At 40.0% G+C, this 14,077-nt stretch overlaps 1 protein-coding gene across 1 annotated transcript in view; it reads right to left on the reverse strand.

Moving 5' to 3' along the window:
- Positions 1 to 385: 385 nt before the first annotated feature.
- Positions 386 to 14,077, reverse strand: part of KIF26A (kinesin family member 26A) — a 138,023-nt gene continuing 124,331 nt past the window's right edge. The window contains exons 8-16 of the mRNA XM_074996405.1: positions 13,549 to 13,811; positions 13,130 to 13,313; positions 12,675 to 12,834; positions 10,406 to 10,568; positions 6,438 to 9,822; positions 3,704 to 3,894; positions 3,209 to 3,229; positions 2,701 to 2,851; positions 386 to 1,796 (exon numbers count right to left, since the gene is read on the reverse strand). Coding sequence (XP_074852506.1) covers positions 1,618 to 1,796; positions 2,701 to 2,851; positions 3,209 to 3,229; positions 3,704 to 3,894; positions 6,438 to 9,822; positions 10,406 to 10,568; positions 12,675 to 12,834; positions 13,130 to 13,313; positions 13,549 to 13,811 — 4,697 coding nt within the window. The 3' untranslated portion in view covers positions 386 to 1,617. The remainder of the gene's footprint in view (positions 1,797 to 2,700; positions 2,852 to 3,208; positions 3,230 to 3,703; positions 3,895 to 6,437; positions 9,823 to 10,405; positions 10,569 to 12,674; positions 12,835 to 13,129; positions 13,314 to 13,548; positions 13,812 to 14,077) is intronic.

Genomic DNA, 14,077 nt, shown 5'->3' on the forward strand with positions numbered 1-14,077 from the left:
AGCATCTGGACAATGTGCAGACTCAGGGACACAGGACTAGTGGCATGGAGACAACTGAATACACCTCCCATGCGGAGATGGATCTCGCTCAACAAACTAATCTTGGGAGGGAGTCTTCCCATCAGCTGAAATCCTGGGTCTATTGAAGTCAGAGGGTTTAAACAATGCTTAACAAAATTAAGCATATTCATGACACCAGATTTCAATTTCCAGCATAGCCACAAATTCCTGGGTGACCTGGGGAAAAGTATGTTTCATTAGATTTTTAAGAGATATTCAAGCAACTAAATCCTGTACAGTTGTGCCATGTGTTCCTACAGTTGTATTTCCTCATATAGAAAATCATCTAAATAGGAAGCAATGTAAACAATAGATGGTTCTTTTATTCACAGATAAAAGTTGAAGCAAGCTATTATACACATTTGTACAAAGGATTTGAAAACCCATAAAAAGCAAGATGATCAGAAAATATGATTCATTATGAAATGTGATATTACATACACTATTAAACCTTTTCAAAAGTATTCGTTTGGCAACATATTTATCAATAGTTTCCACACTTAGGTGGTCTCCTTCAAAAAAGCACAAATCTCATGCAGCATGTATAAACTTGATCCTGAGTGTTTGCCTTCCTTAGAAAAACTGTAAAAAGATATATTATTTGTCCTCAAAGTTCATAATGCAAAAACCTTTATTTATAGTGAAAACGATATAAAAATATGGACCTAACTTAAAATTTACAAAAACTTTCTTCTTTTTCGCTTGCTTTATGGTTTTGGTAACAAACATAATGATCAGTTCCTGTAGTCAGAGAAAAACAAAACCACAATGCCCTTTCTAGACTTCCTTGAGTTAGATTAACAATTCTAAAAAGATTGGATCCATGAAAATGGAGGCTAGTAATCAAGGAAGTAGTTAAAGAAGTCAGTATTTTATATATATATATAAAAAAGGCAACACAAACATTTATTTTGTTCTGAAAAAGGAGTAATACAAAACAGAATGTGAAACAATCATCTTGAAATTCAATAATACACTTTTTCAATAGATAAATGCTCATAAAAATATCTTGAATCCTAATCAAGAAAACAATTATAATACAATTTTAGTTCTGCTACATAAAACAGCTTTTCTATTAAACAAGAAGGCAAGTTCAGGTATGAAAACATAATTTACTTATTGCTTGTGCTACAATGTTGTTTTCTTCTTTAACATATAATCATAAATACACTATACAGTATAAAATTTGTATAGGAATACATTTTGTGGTCTGCTTAGGTTTGCTGGCTTTAATTCTAGCACCAAATACAAAAACGAAAATCAAATGAATTTTAAAGGCACTTTTGTAGTTTTCTGTTTGTTTTTAAAGTCTTGGTTTGTACTATATTTTTCTGCTTTTCTGTGTTAGAAACATTTATTTCTATTATCTTTGTACAGTTCAGGTCAGGTAGAGGCACCATAATGATTTATAAACATTCCAATTCCTCATCTTTACCAGGCTCTACAACATTCATTGTTGTTTAAGTCTTCACATTTCCACTTTCACTTTCCTAATCCTTTTCTTCTTCATGTTGGACAATTCGGCTCCACTTCCTCAAGTCCCTTGAAAAACCACTTTCACACTTCCACTTCTCGCGCTCCATCTTGCGCATCGGAGATCATTCCAATATCAAAACACGTCACTATCATGACATGTGACTTGCACAGGTTAACACACTGCTCTAGTTCTTCTGTCACTTGTTCCAGTGCCTCCAGATACTCCTGAGACTCCTTATCAAGGTGAGGGTCTACCTCAACTGTTAGAAAAAAAATATCCAAAATGTTTATATGACAAATTGTCTTCAACAAAACAATTACTGTATGTGAGGGGCAGAACTTAACATCTTCGGTCATCTGTAACTGGTGTCACCATATAAGACAAAAAAGTCTTATGGTAATATCCTGTTCCCATTCAATGCAGGTGAGTTTTGCTATTATATACCTTCACTGGAGCAGAATTGCTCCCCGGGGCTTTAATCTAACGAAGTGCATAAGTGTATATTTAAGTGCTTTGCTGGCATAAGGTTCTTATCTCAATGCCTCAGTTACCCATCCGCAAAATAATGAGAGTTTTTGTGGCACCTTATAGACTAACAAATGATTTGGAGCATAAACTTTCGTGGGCAAAGACCCACGTCACATGCATCTGACGAAATGGGTCTTTGCCCATAAAAGCTTATGCTCCAATTCACTTGTTACTCTATAAGGTACCAAAGGTCTTCTCATCGTTTTTGCAGATACAGACTAACACATCTACCCCTCTGATACCCATCTGCACAATGAGGACAATACTACTTATTTCCTTATATAAAATATCTCTCTGGCTGTAAAGCACTATATAAGTATTTATTATTAATTAATTAAATTAATTCAGTCTTTGTATTGTTTTGCTTTTTTCATACAATGGGACAGCTTTGCTAGTTTCTGAATTCTGCTTACAATACCCCAGCACTGAAAAGCAATCCCATAGCAAACCAACTTTGCTTTGCAAAGTTCTTTAAGGCCCCATTTCAGCTAGCAATTTAAACTTATGCTTAAAGTGAAATAAGTTAAAGCAGTCTCAATAAAATCAAATGGGACTACTCATGACTTAAAGTTAAGCATGTGTCTAAGTTCCTTGCTGAATCTGGGCACTGCAGCGACTTTGGAAAAAATACTTACACTCTTCTTTCCACTTATTTGGATCCATCATCAATCTGCACTTTGTCTCTTCCAACTCTTCCTTCAGACATTCATGCTTTGCCTTCACTTCTCTAATCCGCTGATGGCGCCTTTCTACAATCTTCAGCTTGGTATTGAAATACATCAGACCCTTTAAAGACAAAAAAAAAAAGGCCACTGCATGACTGTGTGGTCTGGCCTCCATCAGCTCCTCCCAAACCCTGCCCACCTCATTACAATGTAACATTAACAGGGTTCTTCTCTCTTCCACTTGACGTGTGCACTAATGGATTCTAATCTACAGAAACAGCATGCTGCAAGAAGCTAAGCATTTATTGCACTTTTTTGAATTAACATACATCTCTAAAATACTCTGAAATTACCACTGTTTGTAGAGAAATTATTTTCTCCGCTAGTCCGAATAATAAACACAGTGTAATAACACTAAAGGAAATCTTTCACAAGAGTAACACGTAGGAATTTGTAGTTATATAAAAAGCATTCCTACCTTTTCAACATCCTGGAAAGGCTATTTTGAAGAAAAAAGGGAAAAAAGGCATCAGAAGAATACAGAATTCTGGTCTCCAAAATAGAATTAATTGAATTGTTTTCCAATTACAAGTAAATTAAACTTACAATATCTCCAATTTAATAGAATTCTAACCAGGATACTTTATTTCATTTACATAAAGAGTTAATGACCCTGCAGTAGAGACAGGCTGTAAAGTTTCATCAGGCAGGATAGGATTATAACATCTTTTCATAACGTATTCATTGATATTCTCCGTTCATGCCATCAGTCATGCTGAACACAATTAATTGTAGACAGTAATTATTTTCATTTTCGACATTAAGGGCACCCCAACATATGAATTGTAAAATTAATAATTATAGTGCTTTAATTGCAATCAATTTCCTGAATGCCATACCAACATTCAAGCAGTGATTCTGCCTGTATATTGTAATTTAAGTTGTCTGGAGTTGTTGTAAAATACGTGCTGACCTCAGCTTCCTCTTGTCTGTGTCGCTGTAATCGTTCCACATCATCAATCTCATAAACTTTAATTTCAAATGGCTCTTTTAAAGTGCCAGGCAAAGGCGGTAGATCAACCCACTGGCCGGTGACACTGGGCTTTCTTCCTAGGGATGCAGCATCAGGCAACGGGGCAGGAATCAATCTACGACGCTGGAGACCTGATATTTAAAAAAATAATTATATATCATCCCATGCAGCATTATGCACCTAAAATGTAGGAGGGACAGTATATTGCAAAATATGCAGTACACCGACAACAAAGAATATGTCACAATTTTACAGGATACTTTAGGGGTAATGCTTTTTTTCATGCTTTCCTTTTAATAAAATATAAGGCAGTTAGGCCAGTTTCTAGGCTTTAGGTGCCTACCTTTAATCTGAAATCATGGGATTTGGGCATCTAAATAGCTTTAAGAATGTGGTTATTACTTTGGCATGGGATTTAACATGGTCCACGTTTGTTTGATGATGGTAAATGACAGTACAGGTTGAATCACTGTAGTCTGGCACTCCGGGACCTGTCTGGTGCTGAACCAGAAAATTCGCCAAATGACAGGAGATCAACATTATCTAGCAGCATTACCAACACTTCCACTGCTTAGAAAACATTTAGACGACTCTCAGAAGACATTTAGGAGTAAATTACAGATAAATAACAGCACAGGACACCGAGAGCCGAGACTGGTGGCTGTAAACACACTTTATAGGACCACGGGTAACTTGGCCACACCCACAATAAATGGTCGTTCTGCTAACTAAAATCATGCTGGATTACAGATGTGCTGGACGACAGAGTTCCAGATCAGAAAGATCTGGAAATTCTGAACTGAAGATTTAAAGAAGTAGGTCCGTCCCACGAAAGCTCGTGACCTAATAAATCATTTTGTTAGTCTTTAAAGTGCTACAGGACTGCTTTTTTGTTTTGTGAAGATACAGACTAGCAGAGCTGCCTCTCTGCGACTGAAGCAGATGAGCTTCATGGTACACAGCGGTGTTAATGTGAAGTCTTTGAGGCTCCATGTGGCCCCCAGGGGCTGCTACATGGATAGGGTTGCATGATTAAGAACTAGGCTTCCCTAGCAATGTTTTCCATAGAGCTTCAATGCAGCAGAAGGAAGTCTCAAATCCACATTGACAGTTTAAGTAATAAGTTACCCTGGAAAGACAGCTAACATTTCCTACTGAATACTTAAACCAATAATGGCTCTTATCAAACCCTTCTTGTTGGTACGATATTGAGTCCCACTCGCTATAGAAAATATTTTAGTATGTAGACTATGAAGCATTTGGCTAATAAGGTATAATTTACACAAACAAGACAATTTCAGCTGCAAAAGAAATGTATCATTTTTAAAGACCTTATAAGCATTTCCTGGGGCATAAACAAACACATATCCATCAGCAAGTAATGCCTCTCAATAGGTATGCAACTTTACACAGCTGTTAATATTGATTTGTAGGGGAGGCTGAGGGGGTTGATGTGCTATGAAAAGAGATTTGCTGCAAATGTTGCACAAGGACTCCAAACTGATTTACCGCCAATCAAAGCGACTCAGGCCGTGTTGACCAGAAAGCGCTATAACATATACTTCATTTTAATGCATTTAGTTGTGCTGGCACGAGCGAGTATCATGTGCACCTACAGGAAGTGCAGTAAGTACTCCTTTCCAAGTGACTTGTCAAATTCAAGATTCCTATGTTCAGGGGAGAAGTTTTTAACCTGCTCCTTCACACAGTCCTAGTAGAAGTTAATGGCTGCAGAAGCGGCCTTTCAGCCAATAGCTCTCTTGGCATGTATTGCAGTGAATCCCCAATAATGACCACAGTATTTCTGGCTGGAATAGTAAAAACTATTTGTAAACTTTGGACATGAAAAGCCTGATTCTGAAACTGTTACGCTCCTTCAGTAACATTTACCCACACAAGCTCCAATTAGGAACGCCAACAAGTAAATACCAGTGAAAGTCAGTAGTGTGGTCCTTGTTAAACAGCCTGTCGCTTTGGCTTTGTGATGGGTTTAGAACAAACATAAGTGAATGGAAGTCACACCTCTGAACAAAAACAGTTACATTACCTACTCTTCTATCTCTTCCATGGCCTATCTTTAAAACCTGCTTTTAAAACTACAAAATGAATTAACACCTTTAACCTACAATTTTGTGCATTTTGTGTGTGTGTGTGTGTGTGTGTGTTATAGGTACTCTCACTCTGTGTTTGTGTGACATGGCTTAGCATCTAAATTCAAACTAAGGCTATGTCTAGACTGCATGTGCTTAATCTCAGTGGCTTGCTGACATGCTCAAAATATACAGCTATTTCAAGCGTGTTACTCTGGTTCCGCTACTCCTCATCATGAAAAGGGGTAATGGAACCTTCAAAATAGGCCTTTATTTTCAACTTTGGTGCCATCTGTATGGCACCAAGTTCGAAATAAGGTCTCTCAAAATAATTTCTGCAATTTGTATTGCACAAATTGCATAGATTCTTTTGTGATAAAAATGCAGTATAGTCGTAGCCTAAGTGACCTACCAGTTCACTTAAGAACCAAAATAAAACTCATGAGCTAATAAATTTGTTAGCCTCTAAGGTCCTACAGGACTGCTTGCTATACATGAAGCTGCAGACTAACACGGCCACCCCTCCGAGACAATGGATTTCTAAGACGTTAAAAACGCAAGCCCAAGTCATGTTAATTTTTTACCTGTCGATCTTTTCTTAGGGGACTTCAAGCTCCTCATACGGCCTGGTGATGACATGCCACTTTCACTCATTGAGTCGTGTGCCGAAGAGGCACTGCCTGTTGCTTCGCTGTCACGAATCATGCTTTCATAGCCGCTGCTACCTCCACTGTGGTAGAAAAGAGCCGTCCTTCCCATTGCTGGTGGAAGCTCTCCACTTAAAACACTGCTATTATCACTGCCGTGCCCACTGCTGTACCGCTGAGGCCTGCGGGGCGCCGTGATCTTGCTGTAGGGAGATGGCAACACTGGAACTTGTGATTTTTCATCGCTGAGATTAACACCACTGTCATTCCCACTATCAGAGTCTGTGGAGCCTCTGAAATGGCCCATTTTGACTGAACTGCCAGACACCAGTTCATTTACCCGACTGTTGGCTGCCCTAATAGCTTGCTTTGTCCCCATAATAGTTCCTCTGCCAGGTTTGTTACTAACACCCGGCACAGCTCGAGGGGTTGTTTTCCCACTTGGAGGAATGCTAGAGTTTTTTCCAATAGACTGAGTCAGTGATTTTACCGAGGAGCTAAGAGACTTTGACCCATTGGTAGAAAGACTGCGGTTTTTGTTTCCATTTGCTTGGAACTTCTGGTTGGTTGTACTTTTTGCCTGGCTGTTTTTACAGGGTAAAGGTGCAGTATATGATGGTGGTGAAGTCACAGTAGGAGCTACAGGGGGAACTCCCAGCCGTGGGACCGATCGTCCCATTCTACCATTGTTGATGCTAGCACTGCTGTTCTCCCTAGCTGTGTTTGCTTTGGATCCCACTGATGTCAGACTATCACACCTTTCCAGAGACGTGTGGCTCCCAAATCGATGAACAGCTTCACCTTTAGATGTCTTAGTCTTTAAACTTGAAGTCATTTTGGGCAACGAATGGTCCCCCTTGAGGCTTGCTTTACTGCTGGTACTTTCACTAACCCAAGATCCAACTTTTGATCGCAATTCTCCCTCTTCCTCAGCTTTTTGTGCTGAAACTCTAGCACAGTCCGGACCTGCACCTTTGCTACCACTGTTTGCCGCCACCACCACATTCTTCTGCTCCAGGCTTGATTTCCGTACAGGTGGTGTTGGAGGTATGGTCCCATTAGGCCTAGGTAGCATGCTTGACTTCTGTGGCACACTCTTCTTTCCCAGGGAGGTTTTCAGGCTGCTGACAGCAAAGGCAGCTTCAGAACCTCCCCTGGTCCCACTATCTGTTGAAGAACTACTACTATGTGCTACTGGCATCACACCCAGCGTGGTGGCTCCTCTCTTAAGCTGTGGCATTTTTGTTACTGCTTCAGATTTTTTAGTGGCTCCTGTGGAAGATTTGCAAGCCATTTCACAGCCATCTACAACCCTATGAGAGCACGCAAGCATTGTCTGGGATTTAGTTGGCTTGGCTGCACTGGTGAAGCAATGGGCAGCTTTTGCTGGCTGCTTGTCCGTACCAAATGTGTGAGATTTTGGAGACAGCAGAGATTCTGCAGCTTTTGCTTCCACATGATCATCCATGCGCACCAGCCAGGGATCTTCAAACATACCGGGTGGGTTCTGCTGTTCCCTGTAGCTTACAGTGGCATTGTTGTGGGTTGAAGATGAGGTAGTTTTTGTTTTCCGAGGAAGACTAGAATGTATTGTTTCAATCATGGGTGTACCTCGAGAATTGCTAGATTTAACTCTAATGGGCTGATCAGCTACACAAAAAGCACTTTTCATCTGAGATGCTTTGGTGTATTCAGAAGTCTGGGGGCTTTTGTTGATGCCTGAAGACACTTTGCTGGAATTTATACTCTCAGTTTCGAGCTCTGAGAAACAAAATCCACTGTCATTCAAGGAGCTTTTCACTGGGGTGGTTACATTGGGCAAATCCAAGTTAAAAGGGTCCTCGGATTTCTGACAGCTGTATGAAGACTGAGCAACAAAACTGTCACTGGACTGGGCTCCATCACTTTCAATTGTACAAATGCTCACTTCACTGAGCCAAGAACTGATGGAAGAACGTCTGCTGCTGGAAAACGGATCCTCAGCAAAGGGCAAAACAATATCAATATTTACACCAGTAGAGCTTGCCTGTGAGGTATAAGCATCAAACTCATCATTTATACTGCTAATAATACTAACGGGCCTGGAACCTGATGCTAGAGCCTGAAGGGAGCAGTCACTGTTAAAGCTAATGATGCTGGCAGGCCTTCCGTTATCTAAAATGCCACTGATGGATAGTTCTTCTACCACTGTAAAAACAAGCTCATCTTCTCCGTTCAGTTCCACAGGCTGCTGCAAAGTAACTGTGGTGGTGAGTATATCCCGGTCAAAACATTTACCTTTGAACGCTGAGCGGAAACTATGTACCTCAATAGCACCAGATGGATTCTCAGTGTTACTGCCAACTAGAAACGTGCTTCCTGACAAGTTGTGCTCCGGTTTGCTAGCCATTTGCTTACTCATCCCTACAGGAGGAGTCCTGATCGCCCTGCGATGGTCCACCACTGAACATGGTTCTTTGGACTTGAGGGTATGATCTTTCTGTTGTGGGGGAGGGGGTGCAGGGCTTGGTAAAGGTCTCTTCATATAAGACGACTTTTCTTTCACTGCAGGTTCAGCTGTAGCCTTACTTGGCTCTTGACTCCTAACAGGGTTATACGTTGATGATTTGGGTGAATCTGTAATTGTCTCTCTCTCTCCATCTGAGACTGAGCCTGGTTTTTTGCCTTCAACTTTGGTTTGCTGTTTGGAATGTTCCACTTTGAAGTAAGGGGTGTTCTTTTCATGCCAGCTGCCCCCCTTTTGCACAGCAGACTGAAAATGAAGGTTATGGCCTTTTTTTGGTGAGAGAGTTTCCTGTGGAACAAGTTTTTTGTACCCTCCAGATGGAGAAGATGGTTTTTCATTTACCAATTTAGACTGCACATTTTCGACCACTGTCACTGGACCACAATTTGATGCAACAGATGTTTCTCCACAAGCAAACTTTATAGGTTCCTCACTTCCATCAATGAATTCCAACCTTTCCTGCAATTCAGCAAAAGTGTTGCACTTAAAATGGTCCTTGTCGGAACTTCTACCAACAGCAAAATTGTCCTTGGTTCTCTTTTTGTTAAGGGAAGGAATTATGGGAACAAACTCTGGAGGCCCTTCATTATCTGTTAGTTCCCTATCAGACAAAGCTGCACCATTGGGACCAACATAGATGACGGTATCACAAGACTGTTCACTGCTGGAGGAATAATCAGGATCACTAGAAATACTCAACACAGGAAGATCAGGATCAAGTGCTACAGTTCGTGGGTGAAATGGTCTCAAGTGAGGTGGTTTTCGTACATGGCCTTCTTCACACGAACTTTCTCCTCCAGATGAGCTGGATGCATACTATGAATTACAAAAAAATAAAACCTCTATTAACATTAAATGTATTCATAATCAGAGGAAATTTTATGGTCATTATAATACTTTGCTCTGCTTTCACTATCAACCACAATTTTGTCTGGTAGAAAACACTACAGTATGAAGCTAAACAACAAAAGGTATTTATATACATTTGAAAGAGTACTATATTAATCAGTTAATCACAAATGAGTTTTATAACATTAAAATATTAGGTGGTCTTTCTATCTTAGTACCTTACATTCTTTCTAATTGTTTTCTTGATTAAAACAAAGTTGAACCTTTTGCAATAGCTCCACAAAAATCAGAAGGAATTTTTGCAATAATCCCACAAAAAGTCAAGTAATACGTATGTGCATGTGTGTGTGCATAAAATTAAAACACAAATGTTTCAGGACTAATAAGGAAGTGGAATAACAGCTTTGGGCAACATGTATGTCAGTTTCTCTCCCAAGCTTTTATGCATTTTGTATTAGTCTTCATTGTTTAGAAGTCCCACATTCCCCGACCAAGGGGTTCAGAGAATTCATTTTCAATTAAATTAATTGCAGCTTGCTGGTATACCAACCTTGGATTTCTTCTTTCTCATTCGGTGGATTCGTGAAGCAAGCTGAATTGTCATGAGAGTTTCTGCATAATTTGCTGGGGAGTCAGATATATGAGCAATCATGGTTGTTCTGCAGTTGATGTTCCCAAATGATTCTCTTAGCAGCATGGTCAACTTGCTGTCCCTGTGTAATAAATAAGATTGTTTAAAAGAATTCTAGTTCTTTTTGCAGACTTTTCTACAACACCAAGTATTATGTTTCCATTTCTATGGAGTATATGTATTCATGTATATTACCAATCTACTTATACCATAATCAATCCATATTTAAAACAGGTCTAAGCATATATACACAGAAATACTAAATTTGTTCCTCTACCACATGTTTTTAGATGTGCTAGTTTGTTGTTAATTTGCGCAAATCCAAGAATTCCCTTTAATAGCAGTTCACTATGATAGTTAGTATCACCCAAGCAGCTTACAACTGCTACCTTTTTGTCGCCTTAGAACTCATCTCTGATATTCTGAATGCACCATCACCATGGTACCTGACCTACAGGTGAACAATTCTTGTAATGAGAAATAAAATGATTTTATATGACTGAACAGACACAGTCAAGAATACCCTAACAAATATATTAATAGACAAAGATATTTTAAGCTCTGACCCACCTAATTCCTTTCCCATTCTGCCCACTCTGCTCTGGCAGCAAAAATTAGGTAGAAAATTAGCTTAACTGGCTGTCTGAGGGTTTCCCTGGAGAAAAGGGAAACCATCAGGTGGTATATGGCCAACACAGTCTTCAGCCATAGCCAGTTCAGCTGATTAGTCATTATGCTCTGCCATATTTGCCAGTAAAGCTGCTTAGGGGCTGTATGCAACTGGCATAAATCTAGAACAATCCTGAGGCTATTAGAAGTTGCTCTTCAGAACTGGCCTGGCACCTGATGGCCTGTGTCTGAGTCACCTTTATATCTTTGCTCACTATGCTGGGCTAGATAGCAAAGGCCTGGGTCCTGAGGATCTGGCCATTCACTATTCTAGTCCATTCACTCAGCTGCCAACTAGCCTAACAAAAACACGTGATTTTACCTAATACAAAATGAAAGAGCACCTGCGTCACATTCCACACTGGATAAATATGTGAAATAAATGAGGGTGCCCAGTTTACAACTCCTCTTAGCAAGCAGCAATTAAACTCTGGTATGAAAGGCCAAATTCTACAGTGATGTCTATGGCAGGGGTGTCCTCTTTAGACCTGGCCCCCTGCAGATGTGCATTAAATTGAATGCATTCCTTTGCCATGACAGTACTGTCAGGAACACCCGATGATACCCATGTTGATGTTTACTTCTGTCAACCTACCATTCCCTTTTCCACACAGGAACAGAATATGATCTTAATTTTTTAAAATGCAGTTTTAATTGGAAACGTGCATATGTGCAACGTGCTAAATGGAGCTTATTATTTATAGCCCCACTGACACAATCCTCACCATTGTTACACGTGCAATAAATCCTTGACTACATACCCCGATTTAGCAGACTTCGAGAACAACGGACAATGGCTGGGTCCACACAATCCTAACATCCTAACACCCACTTCACCCCCAAAAGAGCCCTAAGGACTTACCACAGCTGCGTGGCTGCCCCAGCGCGGTGGCGGCGCTTCCAGCCACACACAGCGAGGTGCCAGCCAGGGTGCCAAGGTCCAGTGGCTCCTCCAATGGCAGCTCTGGTAAGTCGGGGGGGCGGGGTTGGGGAATGGAGACGGGGAGCCTGGAGGAGGCCATAAACCCTCGCATATAACGGACCTCTGGGAACAATGGACAACACTTCCCTTGCACTGGTCCATCACATCGAGGGTTTACTGTACAGCAAAGCTGGCTGATATTTCTTTGAAACAAACTGGAACAGACACAAGGACCAGCTTTTCAACATTTTTCAAGAAGTTTCAGCATTTCAGTAAAAAAACTAAAAAAAACCACTTCTACAATTTTTTTCAAAGTGGACACACACTTTTCACCTAATTGGGGCATATGCCACAATGAATATGATTTTTCAGGCCACTGTGCAAACCCATCACAAATTATGCAACTTGAAAAAATATATTACATGAACACGACTGACATTAAACTACTACACTGGAGGCCAGATATATCTTGCCATACATATCACATGCAAAATTTCCACTGACCAAAGTGCAATAGATTAGCAAGCTCTTGATATAAATTTAGTTGCAAGATAAAACCAGCGGTATTTAACGCAACATACACAGTAATTTACTTACTTGTATGGCACATGTTTAGCACCATTAATTAAGGCCAAAATTACATTGCCCAGGGCAGAGAGAGAGAGGCACAGAGAACCTCCCCCATCTCGGCTCTTGCTCAGCACTTTTTCACAGCTTCCTAGATCAATGAGATGCAAACGGCTCCGTCCTCCGGACACTAAAAGAACAAGGACAACAGCCTTTATACACACACTCACCTGAACAAATGGACTAGCCTAGCCATTCAGAATTTATTCAAATGACAGAAATAATAAATGCATCATGGGGCAATGCCTGAATAATATTAATGATGGGCTATGTGTGAATGGCACAAAGAAGATATTAGCCAGGTTGTGGCAATTCTTGACTACTTCTGGGGTTTGGAGAGGGGTCACCATAGTGCATATTATTTATCATCTAAATTTTAAAATATTAATTTAAAGCTAAATGAAGTTTGGAGTGAGTAATCATACTGCCTCCTTTGCCACTCTTCTCCATGCGATACTGGTAAATGTGAAGAGTGAAGAGCATATGTGAATTCCTCCTGTCTTCTTCATCGCACTCAGGTTTGCTGGTACTGCGGGCAGCAATTGCGGCATCAAGGAAAAAAGCAGCTTTCTCAGCTGTCGGTGCCCTAAGCTCACTTTGGTTTTGAAGCTGGAATATAAACAAGAAAATGACTAATTAGAGCAGAAGCGAATGCTTTTTGCTGATCAGGCTATGTCTCTAGGGTGCTAAGAGAAACAAATATGTACACCATGGGAGCAGGGATTATATATTAAAGATAATAAAAAAAGTAACATCTTAAAAATTTTCATCATCATCAGATAAAAGGAAATAAAAAGCAGAGGAAAGTCAGACTCCAAAACCAATGTTGCGATATCCATTATACCTGGGTTCCACTTATTGGATCCTCTCTCAAATACACCCCTGGAGACTGCCCATCCTGAAGGCTGCCAGTGGCTACTTCAGCTAACAAATCCTTAAGGTTTTCATCTTTGCCACTGATCTCCACCGCAGATACTCTAATAGAGAAACGAGTCCCAGTTTTTTCTTTACGTTCATTGATTAACTTGAAGAGCCAAGAAATTGCACAGGGGATAATACCAAGGCTTTGTGTAGAGTTATCTTTGCCGATCATGGTATAAGATTTACCTACACAGGAAAGAAATATATAAGCTTATCTTTCATGTATAAAACAGCTTCTTCTTATGCATCTGCCAATTTATGTTATATGCCACATCCTGACAGCAATGTAAAAAGGGTTTCTATATATTTAATTACTAAATCGGTATTTATTCAATTAATTTTGCTATTTTTGTAACACAAATCCAAAGCTAATTAATTTTGAAAGTTTCTCTGATCTTTTCAGTTTCATCAGAACACACCTACAAAGCTTGTCTGTACATAACATGATCTGA

This window comes from Carettochelys insculpta, chromosome 6 (genome assembly GCF_033958435.1).
Source record: "Carettochelys insculpta isolate YL-2023 chromosome 6, ASM3395843v1, whole genome shotgun sequence".
NCBI classification, from domain to species: domain Eukaryota; kingdom Metazoa; phylum Chordata; order Testudines; family Carettochelyidae; genus Carettochelys; species Carettochelys insculpta.